Source organism: Macaca thibetana, chromosome 7 (genome assembly GCF_024542745.1).
Source record: "Macaca thibetana thibetana isolate TM-01 chromosome 7, ASM2454274v1, whole genome shotgun sequence".
In the NCBI taxonomy this organism is placed as follows: domain Eukaryota; kingdom Metazoa; phylum Chordata; class Mammalia; order Primates; family Cercopithecidae; genus Macaca; species Macaca thibetana.
The window spans coordinates 134,817,960-134,835,704 of record NC_065584.1 but is presented as its reverse complement, the minus strand read 5'-3'; the positions used below and the strand labels follow the sequence as shown (position 1 = coordinate 134,835,704).

At 40.7% G+C, this 17,745-nt stretch overlaps 1 protein-coding gene and 1 pseudogene across 4 annotated transcripts in view; both read right to left on the bottom strand.

The window, feature by feature from the left end:
- Positions 1-17,745, bottom strand: part of USP8 (ubiquitin specific peptidase 8) — a 79,103-nt gene that overhangs the window by 27,601 nt on the left and 33,757 nt on the right. For all 4 annotated transcript variants that reach the window (XM_050797138.1, XM_050797141.1, XM_050797140.1 and 1 more), the window contains exons 5-8: positions 15,327-15,489; positions 12,207-12,249; positions 9,371-9,515; positions 2,718-2,880 (exon numbers count right to left, since the gene is read on the bottom strand). In XM_050797138.1, coding sequence (XP_050653095.1) covers positions 2,718-2,880; positions 9,371-9,515; positions 12,207-12,249; positions 15,327-15,489 — 514 coding nt within the window. The remainder of the gene's footprint in view (positions 1-2,717; positions 2,881-9,370; positions 9,516-12,206; positions 12,250-15,326; positions 15,490-17,745) is intronic.
- On the bottom strand, positions 3,881-9,307 carry LOC126958391 (40S ribosomal protein S20-like; annotated as a pseudogene).

Sequence of the window (17,745 nt, the reverse complement as noted above, 5' to 3'; positions counted from 1 at the left end):
ACTTTGGGAGGCCGAGATGGGCGGATCACGAGGTCAGGAGATGAGACCATCTGGCTAACAGGGTGAAACCCCGTCTCTACTAAAAAATACAAAAAAATTAGCCGGGCACGGTGGTGGGTGCCTGTAGTCCCAGCTACTCGGGAGGCTGAGGCAGGAGAATGGCCTGAACCCGGGAGGCGGAGCTTGCAGTGAGCTGAGATCTGGCCACTGCACTCCAGCCTGGGCGACAGAGCAAGACTCCATCTCAAAAAAAAAAATAATTTAACAAATTAACTGGGTGTGGTGGCTCACACCTGTAATACCAGCACTTTGGGAGGCTGAGGCAAGAAGATTGTTTGAGTATAGGAGTTTCAAGACCAGCCTGGGCAACATAGTGAAATATCATCTCTACAAAAATAAAATAAAATGAAATTAGCTAGGATGGTGACGCACACCTCAGCTACTCAGGAGGCTGAGGTGGGAGGACTGCCTGAGCCCAGGATGTCAAGGCTACAGTGAGCTGGGATGGCACCACTGCACTTCGGCCTGGGCAACAGAGTAAGATATGTCTTCAAAAAACAATAGGTAAAAAGAAATTTTAGAATTCAAAAAATAAAAATTACAGAAAAAAATAATTTAACAAGTTGAACTGAGTACAGTAACTTGTATCCGTAAGATTCAACCAACCAGACTTAAAATACACTTAGATGGGCCGTGCACGGTGGCTCACGGCTGTAATCCCAGCACTTTGGGAGGCCAATGTGGGCAGATCACTTGAGCTAAGGAGTTTGAGACCAGTCTCGCCAACATGGTGAAACCCTGTCTCCACTAAAACTACAAAAATTAGCCAGGTGTGGTGGTGGGCACCTGTAATCCCAGCTATTTGGAAAGGCTGAGGCAGGAGAATCGCTTGAACCTGGGAGGCGGAGGTTGCAGTGAGCCAAGATCGCACCACTGCACTCCAGCCTGGGTGACAGAGTGAGACTCCATCTCAAAAAATAAATAAATAAATAAATAAAATAAAATAAATAAAATAAAAAATATACTTAGATGCCCAACACAGTGGCACATGCCTGTAATCCCAACACTTTGGGTGGTCAAGGTGGGAGGAATGTTTGAAGCCAGGACTTTGAGACAAGCCTGGGCAACATAGCAATACCTTGTCCCTACTAGAAAATTTTAAAAAATTAGCCAGGCATGGTGTGCACCTGTAGTCCTAGCTACTCAGGAGGCTGAGGCAGTGGGATCACTTGAGCCAGGAGTTCAAGGCTGCAGTGAGCTATGATTGTGCCATGGCACTCAAGTCTAGGTGACTGAGAAAAAGTTTGTCTCTAAAAATTAAAATTAAAATTAAAACATAAATAAATTTAAAAAATATATAGTTAGGCCTATGATAGTTATGTCTGTACTGAGCATATACAGACTTTTTTCTTGTCACTATTCTCCAACAAATATGGTGTAACAACTATTTACAGAGCACTTTTTATTAGTTATTATAAGGAATCTACAGAGGATTTAAAGTATATGAGAGAATATGTGTAGTTTATATGCAAATACTATACCATTTTATGTAAGTAAGAAACTTGACTATCCATGGATTTTGGTATTTGTGGGGGGTTCTAGCACCAATCCCCCACAGATACTGAGGGACAACCGTATTATTTTTTAAACCTTTGTTAACTTGATCAGTGAAAATGGCACTCGCTTTAATATGCATTTATCTGATACTAGTAAAGTTGCTCATTTTTATGGTTAAGTCCACTTGCATTTCACTTTCTGTTCATGGCTATCTGTGTGCACAACTTATTTTACTATTTTACCTTAAGTATTTTTCTTATTTGTAAAAGGTCTTTGGATTTCAGGTATTTTAAACCACTGCCATGTGTGTTGTAAATATTTCTGCCTGTCTTCTGCCTTGTAATCTTTTTTTGTGTGTGTGTGAGACAGAGTTTTGCTCTTGTTGCCCAGGCTAGAGTGCAATGGTGTGATCTTAGCTCACCACAACCTCCGCCTCCCGGGTTCAAGAGATTCTCCTACCTCAGCCTCCTGAGTAGCTGGGATTACAGGCGCATACCACCATGCCCGACTAATTTTTTGTTTTTAGTAGAGACGAGGTTTCTCTACGTTGGTCAAGCTGGTCTCGAACTCCTAACCTCAGGTGATCGGCCTGCCTCAGCTTCCCAAAGTGCTGGGATTACAGGCGTGAGCCACCACACCTGGCCCTGCCTCGTAATCTTATAAGATCTTTTCCCACCTAAGTTTTAATTTTACCACGCCCAGCCAAAACAAATCTTTTAAACCTGAATTTATAAAAAATTCTACAATCAAAGCGGCTGCTCAAGCCTGTAATCCTAGCACTCTGGGAGGCCAAGGCAAGTGGATCACCTGAGGTCAGGAGTTTGAGACCAGCCTGGCCAACATGGTGAAACCCCCTCTCTACTAAAAATACAAAAATTAGCCGGGTGTGGTGGCTCACACCTGTAGTCCCAGCTACTCAGGAGGCTGAGGCATGAGAATCACCTGAACCCGGGAGGCAGAGGATTGCAGTGAGCTGAGATCACGCCACTGTACTACCACTTGGGCAACAAAGTGAGACTCAGTCTCAAAAAAAAAAAAAAAAAAAAAAAAAAAAAAAAGATCAATATTTCAGTATTAAAGATAAACAACTAGTTAACATGCCTTTCTAACAACCAGAGGTGCCCTGCAATTACAATAAACTAACAATGAAACTTGCAAACCTTGAAAAGTGCATCTTTCAGACTCCGGAGAACTGTTCCAATCTGTAAATCTTTGGCAGAACTAAACCAGTCAAGAAGTACCACATACTCCACATTCCCCCTCTTCTTCCATGTGTCTTTAGAATCATCTGGGAGGTGTGCTTCAATCCAACTAGCAGTGACTCTGAAATGTATTAACATTGAAATTGGGGCAAAAGTCAACAAGAGGTCCTAATATACTAACAGAAGACACTCAGTTTTGTTCTACAGTCTTGACCACACCACAGCAAATTTTAAGTAGATTTCTTTCTAAGGTGAGATTATATATTAAGATATTAAACAGCCTAAAATGTTTAACCCCTTCACTACTGTTTAATATTGGAACATAGTTTTAGTAGTTATTAGAGACTAAAAGAAGACTGAATTCTTTTCATTCTGACCCTTTAAAAAAAAGTGGGGGGAGCAAAACTGAAAACAGAGAAAATTATCTGAGCTCCTCTTTCAGCCAAATATAAACTGGGTAATATTATTCATATTTCAGTTCTCTTATACCTGTATAATAGTCCACCATATACCAGGATGTTTATTCAACAAACACATATAGCATTTACCATGTGCCAGATACTGTTCTAAATGCTTTATTCTCATTGAACTCATTGTGTCTTCACAACAATCCTGTAAGACAAACATTATTTCTATTTTGGGGAAAGTGAGGCACAAACAGGTTAAGTGACTCGCTCAAGATAAGTGGAGCCAGAATTAAAATTCAGGCAATCTGGCTCATGTACATGTTCTCTGTTATGCTGCCTCTTAAAAATGTCAACTGTGAATAGCACCAACTCTACCTTAAAGCACAATGTTCACATCATCGTTTGCTCACATAAAAGCTGAAGTCCGGCTGGGCGTGGTGGCTCATGCCTGTAATCCCCAGCACTTCGGGAGGCCGAGGAGGGTGGATCACCTGAGGTCAGGAATTCAAGACCAGTCTGGCCGACATGGTAAAACCCCATCTCTACTACATACAAAAATTATCCGGGCGTGGTGGCAGGCACCTGTAATCCCAGCTACTTAGGAGGCTGAAGCAGGAGAATTGCTTGAACCCAGGAGGTGGAGGTTGCAGTGAGCCAAGATTGTGCCACTGCACTTCAGCCTGGGCGACAGAGCGAGACTCCGTTATCAAAAAAAAAAAAAAGCTAAAGTCCTTACAATGGCCTGCCACAGACATACACCCCCAAGGCTCAACGTCGTCATCTCTAACTACTGGCCCCCTTTACTCACTCCAGCTACTAGCTTCCTTGTTATTCCTGGTTCATCCAGGCATGCTCTTCCCTAAGGGCCTCTGCTCTTGCTTTTTCCGTCTGGAATCCTCTTCCCCCAGATAGCTGCATTACTCATTTCCCTTATTTCTTCAAGATTTGCTAATAACTTCTCTGTGAGGCCTTTCTAAACACACACACATGCATACGCACACACAACATTCCCATTTCCACGGCACTCCACATAAGAAAAGCTAAACACTGCAAGCTTTTATTGTGTGTCTTACCTATCTCATCTCTCTGTTAAAAGCTCCAAAGACAATTTTTTGTCTGTTCAATGGCTTAGCCCAGCACTTAGAACATAGTAACCCAGCCCATAGAAAGTGTTCAGTGAATACTGTTTTTATCAGCTGGACGTGATGGCTCACACCTGTAATCCCAGCCCTTTGGGAGGCCAAGACAGGCGGATCACCTGAGGTCAGGAGTTCGAGACCAGCCTGGCCAACATGGCGAAACTCTGTCTCTAATTAAAAATACAAAAATTAGCTAGAAGTGGTGGTGCATGATGGGAGTCCCAGCTACTCGGGAGGCTGAGGCAGGAGAATAGCTTGAACCCGGGAGGTGGAGGTTGCAGTGAGCCAAGATCACGCCACTGCATTCCAGCCTGGGCAACAGAGCAAGATCTCCATCTCAAAAAAAAAAAAAAAATTGGTTTAATAATTGAATGAGTGAATAATACAGATTCACGCCTCTAGGTAAGGAGCTCCATATTATTCTTAGCAAAGCACTTAGTATATAGTGGCATTTCAATATTTAACTGATGATACTGGCAAGCTGGGCAGGACTGGTACAACTTTTATCCACAAGTAAAACCAAATAATTAAGATCATTTTAATTTTAAAATCCATTTCCTATATAATATTGTTACTATATCTTCTAGGAAGTAAAGAAGTAGAATAAATATAAAATATTGTCTAATAATATCCTCTCCTGATACACACAGATCAGAAGGATGCTTGGTCAACAAAGAAGGAAAAAAAATAAAACGTGATATTCTTAAAGACTATTTCCAACCTGGGGTATATTTACCTAAATACTGTTTTCAGGATTAGTATTCTACAGAAAAGACTTTCGGAAACGACAGTATCCGCCAACATTTCTCAAACTTCTATCTTTTATGTACCACCTTCACAATTTGCTTTAACTCTGCTCTACTTGTCCTTTATTAAATTTAATTAAATAAAAAATACTTTTTTACTTAAATAAATTTAATAGGAAATTGTATGGCCCTAAATACATGAAAAAACAGCATCATATCCAAGTAAAAGGTACATCTGAAGATAAATAAAATATTTAAGTAAACTGTGCTACAGTCACACAACAGAATACCATATGGCAATGAGAATGAACAAACTACAACTACACACAACAGAGATGACTGTCACAAACATAGGTTGAGTATAGAAGACAGATATAAAAGACTACATATTATAAATTCCATTTATATAAAGTACAAAAGCAGACAAAAAATATATTCCATTAGAAGTTCGTGGTTTCCTTGGGCAGTAGTATACGGGTAGTAACTTACAGGAGGTATACTGGGTTCAGGAGGGATGATAACGTTATGTTTCTTGGTCTGGATGCTAATTAAGTGGGTGCATTCAGTTAATGAAAATTCATTGGGCTAGATGCTTAGGACAGGAGTACTTCGGTATATATACTATAATGTATTAAAAGTTAAGAATATGGGAGCTAAATGGTAAGAACTTAAGAACACAAAGAAGGAAACAACAGACACTGGGGTCTACTTGAGGGGGGAGTGTAAGAGGAGGGAGAGGAGCAGAAAAGATTTAACTATTGGGTACCGAGCTTATACCTCGGTGATAAAATATGTATGTACAACAAACCCCTGTGACACGTTTACCTATGTAACAAACCTTCACATGTACCACCAAAGCTAAAAGAAAAGTTTAAAAAAGAAACAGGCTGGGCACCGTGGCTCACACCTGTAATCTCAGCACTTTGGGAAGACGATGCGGGTGGATCACTTGAGGCCAGGAGTTCAAGACCAGCCTGGCCAACACAGTGAAAACCTGTCTCTACTGAAAACACAAAAATTAGCCAGTGTGGTGGTGCACACCTATAATCCCAGTCACTTGGGAGGCTGAGACATGAGACATGAGGATCAATTGAACCCGGGAGGCGGAGGTTGCACTGAGCCAAGATTGTACAACTGCACTCCAGCCTGAGCAACACAGCGAGACCCTGTCTCAAAAAAGGGGGGCGGGGCACACTGGGCACAGTGGCTGGCTCACACCTGTAATCTCAGCACTTTGAGAGGCCAAGGCAGGTGGATCATTTGAGGTCAGGAGCTCAAGACCAGCCTGGCCAACATGGTGAAACCCAGTGTCTACTAAAAATTAAAAAATTAGCTGGGCAAGGTGGTGCATGCCTGTAATCCCAGCTACTCGGGGCTGAGGCAGAAGGATCTCTTGAACCCAGGAGGCAGAGGTTGCAGTTGGCTGAGATCGCACCATTGCACTCCAGCCTGGGTGACAGGGCAAGACTCTGCCTCAAAAATAAACAAATAAATAAATTAATTAAATTAAATTAAAATTAAAAAATTTAAAATAAATACAATAAAATAAAAAGCTTAAAATTTTAAGACGAGATAGGCCACATGCAATGGCTCACATCTATAATCCCAGTGCTCTGGGAGGCTATGGTGGGAGGATCGTTTGAGCCCAGGAGTTTGAGACCTGTCTGGGCAATGCGGCAAAACCCTGTCTCTACACAAAAAATACGAAAATTAGCTGGGCATGGTGGCGTGTGCCTGCAGTTCCAGCTACCCAGGAGGCTGAGGTGAGAGGATCACCTGAACCCAGGAGGTCAAGGCTGCAGTAAGCCGTAATCATGCCACTGCACTCCAGCCCAGGCACAGAGTGAGACCCTGTCTCAAAAATAAATAAATAAAAATAGATAATGAAAAAATACAGTAATCACTATCAGCTAGTTGTAGGTATTGCTACCTATAGAAAGCTCTGAGACCTTTTCCCTTCAGTTAGAGAGGTAAGCAAGTATTTAAAAGATGTACTAGCACCAAACTGAAACTCCTTTAAACTGACTCAAAAGGACTGTAACATAAATTAAAAGGGAATAATTTTCTCAGTGTGCATTTCATTGTTCTTTAATCTTCAACCTAAAATCATCTTGAGTTTCATAGTAGTCCAAATCTCACATTTTGGAAAACTTCCATGTAAACTCAATAATAAAGACCACCAGCTCTCTATTAATACAGATTAGATTACCCAAAGACTAATTATAACTTTATCTATTCAAATCCTGGGAATATATTCACATGTTTAATTAGACTGAGCACTCTAATTTTTCTTTTTTTAACAACTGGTCATCAATTTATTAAAATAGTTGACTTAAGCATCTCCAATAGGAACTTCCACCTGAACTCCTGACTCAATACTGAAGGAGGTAATCTGCTTAACAATCTCAGAACGGATGTGCAAGTTAATGAGTTGTTTGTGGATTCTCATCTGGAAATGATCCCATGTCTTAGAACCGTCACCAAAAGGAGTTTTTCTTGTAGCGATTCTCAAAGTCTTAGTAGGCATTTGAACTGGTTCTTTCACTTTGAGATTCTTGTTCTTTGCTCCTCTGATCAAGTGAACACACACCTTCTCCAGGGATTTTATGCTGCGGCTCATAAAGAGTGATTCTAAATCAGTGAACTGCCACCTCCAGCTCCCCGGGTGTTTTTCCAGTATCTTTAAAAGCCACGGGTGCTGCGTGGCTTCCGGACCGACTGGTTCCTCAGCGAGAGCAACAGCAGTGCGGCAGGAGCAGGAGCAGGAGCGGGCTGACCACAGCTCAGCACCACCTTTGACAGCGTCTTTCTCAAAGAGTTGTTGTTTGTTTTTTTTTTTTTTTATGAGACGGAGTCTCCCTCTGTAGCCCAGGCTGGAGTGCAGTGGTGTGATCTCGGCTCACTGCAACCTCCGCCTCCCAAGTTCATGCTATTCTCCTGCCTTAGCCTCCCAAGTAGCTGGGATTATAGGTGCCCGCCACCACTCCTGGCTAAAGTATTTTTTTTTTTTTTGAAACCCCGTCTCTATTAAGAAATACAAAAAACTAGCCGGGCGAGGTGGCTAAAGTATTTTTAATAGAGATGGGGTTTCACCATGTTGGCCAGGCTGGTCTGGAACTCCTGACCTCAAGTGATCCACCTGCCTCGGCCTCCCAAAGTGCTGGGATTACAGGTGTGAGCCACTGCGCCTGGCCTAAGAGCTCTAATTTTTAAATAGCTTATTTACAAACCACTCTATGCTTCAGGTCAAACATTTATCAAGCATCTACAATATGCCAGGAACTATATAGATTTTATTATCTAATTTTAAAAATATATAATTTTAAACCAAGACCAAGAGAGGTAACAGGATCTATATAAGAATGCTAGAAACAGTGAAATAGCCCTGTATCTGGAGGTTTAGCTCTGCCACTATGCCATGATTTCCAATATACAATATACCCATGCAAGTCACTTTAAATTATTTTATAGGTTAAAGGCCTTCTTACCAAAAAAGAAAGAAAAAATTTTAAATTAAGTCCTTACTCATGCCAGGACCTGTGCTAAAGTCTGTGTGTGTGTGTATATAATGTTTCTCATTTAAATCTCCTGAAACCTCTGTAAGATAGGTTCTACTATTATCCCCATTTTACAGATGGAAACACAAGCTTAGAAATGTTAGGTCACTAGCTAGTAATAATGCAATTAGTAAGTGATAGTTACTTGAATAGAGTCTGGCATTAGAAACTATACTCTTTTAACTTAAGCACACACACACAAAGTATTTGTATAGCTTCTATCACAGATAATATAGGGAATTTCAATATGTAAAACAATTCAATTAGTTCACAATTTTAATCAATTTGGTACATATGATTCACATGCTTATAAACAGAAAATAACAGGAAAAATCAGTTAACAAACACTTGGGGAGAGAGGGAAAAGGCAACTTCATTTGTCTTTTGATAAGACTCTAAATATCACAAACAGGAGAAAACTAGCCAAATAAAAAGTTAGCAAATCCGTAACTTCAACCTTCAAAAAGGGTCAAGTGTGTCTTTAAAAAGCCAAGATTTAGGGAAGTCCCATTTGGGCACCCCTCACTCTCCCAAGTGAGAGAGTTGTTCTCCTTTCTCTTTCTTTTGCCTATTAAAAACCTCTGCTCCTAAAACGCACCTCCCCCTCCCCACCCCCACACACAAAAAGAGGCAAAGATCTAAAAGGTTACCAGGAAAGACTACTTTATCACATTTAGCTTGGATCCTAAGTAGTAACATTTACTAAGGTCCACAGTTTACTACTTACTACACAACATACTACTTTACTGCACAGTAACCCACCCTGGACTGATGGCTTCTTCAGGAACACTGAGAGAATGTAAAATACAGGAATCCTGATAATCCTGCATTCTTCGAGCATCCATTATAATCAAGCTGATGTTTTTATCCGTCATCATTGTGTATAGTTCCTTTGCTGTGATTGCTCCTTGGAATTGAGAGAGACAGTATAAGTGACAAGAAACAGCACAAGATGTGCTGACATCACAAAACATAGGACAAACAGCTTTTTCTAGAAGAGCAAATTATACTGAATATATATGGATGCCATATATTTACTACCCAATCATACCATTTATTATCTTGTAAACTAACGTTAAATATAACTTGTTTTTTTTCCTGAGATAGGGTCTCATTTTGTAACCCAGGCTGGAGAGCAGTGGCACAATCTTGGCTCACTGCAACCTCCACCTCCCAGGTTCAAGTGATTCTCCTGCCTCAGCCTCCTGAGTAGCTAGGAACATAGGCTGTTACCAAGTCTGGCTAATTTTTGTAGTTTTAGTAGATATGGGGTTTCACCATGTTGACTAGGCTGGTCTGGAACTCCTGACCTCAAGTGATCCGCCCACCTCAGCCTCCCAAAGTGCTGGGATTATAGGCGTGAGCCACCACACACCCAGCCTTGTGTTTTTAACATTTATCAAGAAACCAGTTCAGTGCTCTGTTTATAAAGACTTAAAAATCAAAACTTTGTTGAGTTTACAGCTACATCTGGTATTGACTCTGTTACCAATATAAAATAAAGGACATTAATATATGTGTCTTAGGAAAATAATATGTTTTCAAAAATTTAGACATTAGAAAAATGCTAACTGGAAGAAAGAAACATCTATGGTTCTAAAATTCTGGAAAGGTTCTAACTTCAAAAAGTCTATGATGGCAGTCTTATGGTAGCTATTCGAAAAACTTAGATATCCAAGTATTCTTAGAATAACAAGTCAAAAGCTTGCTATTCTACATCGGAGGTTGAAAACTATGGCCATCTGTTTTTACAGGATCACTGCCACACTAGTTTGTTTACACATTTTTTCATACGGCAACAGCAGAGATCAATAGTTGTGTCAGAGACCACAGGGCTCTCCAACCCCATAAGGTTCCCCAAGCCTAAAATGTTTACTATCTATCCCTTTAAGAAAAATTTGCCAATTCTCATTCTACTTGATGTTCATTTGTTAGCTCCCAGCCAGAAGGAAAAAAGATTATTTTACCTTCTAAGAAGGCTAACAAAAAGGAAACTAAGTAAAGCTAATGCAATATTTAATTTATTTACTTTTGGGGAAGGGCAGCAATCTGTCAAAATAAATATTCCCTATGTTACTATTTTTCCTTAGCCCTACTGAAGTGAAAGATTAAAAGGCACTACAAGAGAGTTGAGATTATATAAAAAGCTGTTTCAGCAGTAAGCTGTGAGAAGTAGTCTCAGTAGCTCCTATGCTAAAAAGACCTATAGCGGCTAATAATCATCCTCCTTCCATCTCTAGCCATCAAGTGTTAAGCTAACAAAACAGACCAAAAAAGCTGATAACAAACCACTGAGAAGGACATTTAAGCAGGATGACATACAAAGGAACAAATGCATAAAAACTAATCTTGGAATGAATCAGTAATAACTTTTAGGGAAGTACCTTATAGCATACTCAGTTTATTTTTATAATTGTTGTATGGCAATATTTTAAGTACAGAATTGATTTTACTATTACCTATAATTATGTTTAAATTCAGCCTTTTCTCTGATCCAAGTACTAACCAGGCCCGATCCCACTTAACTTCTGAGATCAGGCACATTAGGTGCTATGGCTGTAGACAAGGTAAACCTTTTCTGAGAGGAAAATGTCTCTAGTAGATGAAGAGAATTTGCTGTCTTGTTTAGGTCACATATTTGTCACTAGAGCGTCAACACCACCTATGGATAACTTCCATATTACTGGTTTGGAGTTGAGACAGGGTCTCACTGTCATAGGCTGGAGTATAATGGTGTGATCACGGCTCACTGAGGCCTCAACCTCCTGGGCTCAAGTAATTCTCCCACCTCAACCTCCTAAGTAGATGGGACTACAGGCGTGCACCACCACACCCAGCTAATTTTTGTATTTTTTGTAGAGACAGGGGTTTCACCATGTTACCTAGGCTGGTTTTGAACTCCTGGGCTCAAGCAATCCTCCTGCTTGAGTCTCCCAAAGTGCTGGGATTACAGGCATGAGCCACTGCACCTGGCCTGGATTTTTTTTTTAAGGGGGATGGTAAATGACTCTTAAATAATTTAGTCTTTGACCACAGAATGGATGTGGGGAGAAAAAATTAAATCTACAACCTAGTCATAAATGATAATAAGTCCTACTTAAAGTTTACCATGTATTCTAAGAATTTACATATATTAGTTCATTCAACTCTCACAACAACCCTATGAAATAAGTACTATTATTATCTCCACTTTACAGACAGGGAAACAAAGGTAGAATGTTTAAGTAACATGCTGAAAACTACGCAGAAAGGGAGAGGGGGAACCAGTATTCAAACTGAGAGTCCATGCTCTTAGCCATTATTGCTAAACTGCATCTTGAAAAGAAAACAAGTACAAGCTTTGGTTTTGACATTTTTCAACTGCCTATTACCAGTTTAACATGTAAGGTTAAAATTATTCATAAAATATCCCCCATAAATACATAAAAATAACCTCAGACATTTTCAGTATAATCGGACAGACCAGGAAAAATGATGAAGCTTACACAGAGATTAGACAACAATGCTGACAATCTCACTGTATAAAACCTGATGCTTATTCTGATCAAAAGATCTCAGTCAGAACCTAAGACAACTTCCTCTTTCTGTACACACTTACCTTTCTCTTTGGTCTCACATTTTTCATTCTTTTCACCATTGCTCTATTGAATAGGGGGGAAAAAAAGTTTCAACTTTCATAGACACAAAAAATTCAACTTTAATACTTCATTTACTTCACTTAAACGTAAACTCTAAGAAAGGAAGTGTGCAGAGTACTGGCTTTTTATAAAAATGCGGACGAATAATAATGATAATAAAAGATTTCTTTGGCAATAGACAACAACTAAAATAACTAGCAACCTTTCAGAATCATAGAACTTTTCCTCAAAATTTACTTCATTTAAAGACCAAATACAATTTAACAGCACAAACTGCTACAGAAATTTAATATTTAATTTGATTAGAAAGTACTTCTTACAATTAAACAAAAATTCTGGCTATCCAATTCAGTGTCCTCCACCACATAATTAAAGCAAAATGAACTAATACAAAGTATTGCTTATGTAGTTTATTTTTTTCTTTTTTTTTGAGACGGAGTCTCGCTCTGTTGCCAGGCTGGATTGCAATGCCACCTCCGCCTCCTGGATTCAAGCAATTCTCCTGCCTCAGCCTCCCGAGTAGCTGGGACTACAGGCGCGTGCTATACGCCCAGCTAATTTTTGTATTTTCAGTAGAGATGGGGTTTTGCCATGTTGGCCAGGATAGTCTTGATCTCTTAACCTTGTTATCCGCCTGCCTCAGCCTCCAAAAGTGCTGGGATTATAGGCGTGAGCCACCGTGCCCGGCCTATGTAGTTTACATTTTTTAACCAAGACAACATGGGATAATCCTGTAAGGTACTAACTCATTTTACAGATGCGGAAACAAAGGACCCACTTAGACCTTTTTTTTTGAGATAGGGTCTCACTCTAATGCTCAAGCTGGAGTGCAGATGCATGATCACTGCAGCCTGAACCTCCTGGGCTCAAGTGATCCTCCCACCTCAGCCTCCTGAGTAGCTGGGACTACAGGTGTGCACTACCACAACTGGCTAATTTTTTAAAAAAAATGTTTGTAGAGGCCAGGCGTGGTGGCTCACCCCTGTAATCCCAACACTTTGGGAGGCCAAGGTGGGCGGGTCACCTGAGGTTGGGAGTTCAAGACCAGCCTGACCAACATGGAGAAACCTTGTCTCTACTAAAAATGTAAAATTAGCCGGGCATGGTGGTGCATGCCTATAATTCCAGTTACTTGGAAGGCTGAGGGAGGAGAATCGCTTGAACCCGGGAGGTGGAGGTTGCAGTGAGCTGAGACTGCACCACTGCACTCCAGCCTGGGCAACAAGAGTGAAACGCCATTTAAAAAAAAAAAAAGTTTGTAGAGACGGGGTTTTTCCATGTTGCCCAGGCTGGTCTCAAATTCCTGGACTCAAATGACCCATCCACGTTGGCCTCCCAAAGTGCTGGGATTACAGGTGTGAACCACCACACCCAGGCAACAATGACTTTTTCATGAAAGGGATGATGATCCACACGGAATGATAACTAAAAGCTACAAAATGCCTAAGAAAAAAATCAAAGCAGAAATTTTCCCATGGATTTCAACTTATATTTTAGGAAAGATAGTTTCCGAGGAGGTAAAGGAAGGGAGGTACAGTGATAGCTGGCAGCTACAGACTAAGTCACTGATGGCTTTTGGCAAAGAGATGATGTAGCTGAAAAGACAAGTAGTCACTAAACAGATGAGAAAAAATGGGAGAGAAGCCAGGCACGGTGGCTCACTCCTGTAATCTCAGCACTTTGGGAGGCCAAGGTGGGCAGACTGCTTAAGGTCAGAAGTTCAAGAACAGCCTGGCCAACATGGTGAAACCCCATCTCTACTAAAAATACGAAAATTAGCTGGGGGTAGTCGTGGGTGCCTGTAATCCCAGCTACTCAGGAGGCTGAGGCCTAGGAGATTTAGTTGAACCCAGCAAGCAGAGGTTGCAGCAAGCTGAGATCCCACCACTATACTCCAGCCTGGGCAACAGAGTGAAACTCTGTCTCAAAAAAAAAAGAGTCAGGCGCGGTGGCTCAGGTCTGTAATCCCAGCACTTTGGGAGGCTGAGGCGGGCAGATCACTGGAGGTCAGGAGTTGGAGACCAGCCTGGCCAACATGGTGAAACCCTGTCTCTACTAAAAATACAAAAATTAGCCGAGTGTGGTGGCGGGTGTAATCCCAGCTACTTGGGAAGCTGAGGCAGGAGAATCGCTTGAACCCAGGAGGTGGAAGTTGCAGTGAGCCAAGATCACGCCATTGCACTCCAGCCTGTGCGACAAGAATGAGACTGTCTCAAAAAAAAAAAAAAAAAAAAAGAGAGAGAGAGAGAGAGAGAAAAAGGGGAAAACTGGGGGAGAAAAAGGAGGAGAAAGCAAAGGAAAAAGAATGAAAAGAATGAGACCTCAGAAACAGATAAAAGCCTTGGTACCAAAGTAGTATACTAAATCTTTTAATGTAAATTACATGATTAGAAAGAAGAAACTTAAAAATCGTCTATTTCAATACTATAATTTGGGAAACAAGAAAACAGTCCCAGAGTGGTTAAAAAAGTTTTGACACAGGACCAGATGCAGATATAATAAATCACAGCTCAGCTCAAATGATCTTTCTATTGCTCTAATTAAGTTTATAATGTCTGCTAAAAAACGAATTAATGCACAGAAAATATTGCTATAGAAATTCATAGAAAAATCTGAAGTCAACTGAGGCTAGAATATTTAATTCAAATTATTTTCTTTTTTTTGAGACAGAGTTGCTCTGTTGCCCAGGCTGGAGTGCAATGGTACGATCTCGGCTCACTGCAGCCTTTGCCTCCCGGGTTCAAGTGATTCTCTCACCTCAGCCTCTCTAGTAGCTGGGACTACAGGCGCACGCCACCATATCCAGCTAACTTTTGTATTTTTAGTAGACATCGGGTTTCACTACGTTGGCCAGGCTGGTTTCGAGCTCCTGGCCTCAGGTGATCTGCTTGCCTCGGCCTCCCAAAGTGCTGGGATTACAGGCGTGAGCCACCATGCCCAGCCTTAAATAAATTTCTAATTAAAACATTAAATTTTATCCTTGTTGCCTAAAAGAACTTTATAGTGGTATCTCAACTCTTTTTAAGCAAATCATCTGATAAGCAGAAATGGTCTTTTAACTCACATTAAATTTGAAATACCTTTTGGGTTTTGTCTTTGGAATCCAATACATTCTCCAAAGAACCTTTAGCCAACGTGCCACCATCCTCTCTTCCTGTTTCCTGTCTTTTCTGTTGTAGCCGCTGTGCTTCCTCCTGCCTGTCCTTTTCCTCAAGTTTTTTCCGGACTTCGGCTTCTTCATATCTAGTTGAAAAAATAAGTCAAGATTGTCTTTTATTGGCGTTAATTGTGGAAATTAGAGTTTCAGTTCTGTAAAATTAGTATCCTGCCTTGAGTTATTTCATGGCTACATGCTTTCTCCCTCCACCACAATTCACACATCTGCCGCCTGAGGTCATTTGTGGATTTACTTCAAATTGCCCAGAACTCTTAAAAAAAAACTGTATGTTCTCAAGTTGAAGTTATTTAGTCCTTTTTGCTTTCTCTCCTACTAATTTCAACCTTTTATATTGATTCAAATCTGCTGCAATTTGCTTTTCAAAGAAAAAATCCTAATTCTTTCGGCAAAAGAAACAGCCCAAATATCACACTTACTTTATAATTTAGGATAAAACTGTAAAAAGGAGCATTCAAAAAGCAGTGGAAAGTATTACCAAAGTCCCAAGTTACGTTTTTTTAAAGGATGACTTCACTGAAATTTCCAACTTGTTGGCAGTTAAACAGTTATCTGAACTACAGTTAGCAGATATCCAAGGAATTTAGAACTATTCCCTACTAAATTATAGGTGGCTGAGTGCGGTGGCTCACATCTGCAATCCCAGGACTTTGGGAGGCCAAGGCAGGAGGATCATGTGAGGTCAGGAGTTCGAGACCAGCCTGACCAACATGGTGAAACCCCATCACTACTAAAAATACAAAATTAGCCAGGCGTGGTGGCGCATATCTGTAATCCCAGCTACTTGGGAGGCTGAGGCAGGAGAATCACTTGAACTGGGAAGGCAGAGGATGCAGTGAGCCAAGATCATGTGACTGCACTCCAGCCTGGGTAACAGAGTGAGATTCCATCTCTAAATAAATAAATGAATGAATGAATGAATGGCAATGTTTGCTATTATTGCCAGGACAGACTGTATGTTACCATAGACCTGCAATCTTGTTTGCCCTAATTATCAATGCTCGGCAATGCCTGTGAGTTTCAAATTTAAAGACAGAGAAAGAGAAGACAGAACAAGGAAAAAAATAAATAATTGACTAGGGTCAATAATTAGTAAAAGATGAATCAATAGTTTCCATTTTATTATTATTCATTGTATCTTTACATTTTATATGCTCTTTTTTTCTTTTCTTTCTTTTTTTTTGAGACAGAATCTCACTGTCGCCTAGGATGGAGTGCATTGGCGCAATCTCAGTTCACTGCAACCTCCATCTCCCAGGTTCAAGTAATTCTCCTGACTCAAGACTACTGAGTAGCTGGGACTACAGGCACACACCACCATGCCTGGCTAATTTTTGTGTTTTTAGTAGAGACAGGGTTTCATCATGTGGCCAGGCTTGTCTCAAACTCCTAACCTCAGGTGACTCACCTGCCTCGGCCACCCAAAGTGCTGGGATTACAGGTGTGAGCCACTGTGGCTGGCTGTGTTTTTTTTTTTTTTTTTCTCTTTTGAGACACAGTCTCACTCTGTCACCCAGGCTGGGGTACAGTCGCGTGATCTCGGCTCACTGCAACCTCTGCCTCCTGGGTTCAAGTGATTCTCCTGCCTCAACCTCCCAAGTACCTGGGACTACAGGTGTGTGCCACCACACCCACCTAATTTTTGTATTTTTAGTAGAGACAGGGTTTCACTATGTTGGCCAGGCTGATCTTGAACTCCTGACGTCCGGTGATCCACCCGTCTCGGCCTCCCAAAGTGCTGGGATTACAGGTGTGAGTCACCGTACCCAGCCTTATATGCTCTTTTGAGTGAATACTCCAAAATGAAAAATTTCTAAATAAACAGAAAAAACTATATAGAAAAGGTGACTATTCAAAGAATTGTGCCAGCTTCACATATTTAAAATTTTAAGTTTACTTTAAAGACGACTTCTGAACTCAAAATTATTTGGTACCACACATTTTCAACATCATGTTAATAGTGACCAAAAATGTGCCATCTATCAATAAGATCATTCATGCACCGAACAAGAATTACATCTTTAGCTCTTGTAGAAGAAATTAGCATGTCACACAAAGCTGTGTTATTCCTCAAGTGAAAGAAATATTAGGAAAATAGGGCTTCTCCTCTAAATATCTGAGCAGTTAATTTCCTTTTTTTTTTTTTTTGATGGAGTCTTGCTCTGTCGCCCAGGCTGGAGTGCAAAGGCATGATCTCAGCTCACTGCAACCTCCACCTTCTGGGTTCAAGCAATTCTCCTGCCTCAGCCTCCTGAGTAGCTGGGATTACGGGTGCATGCCACTGTGCCCAGCTAATTTTTGCATTTTTAGTAGAAAAGGGGTCT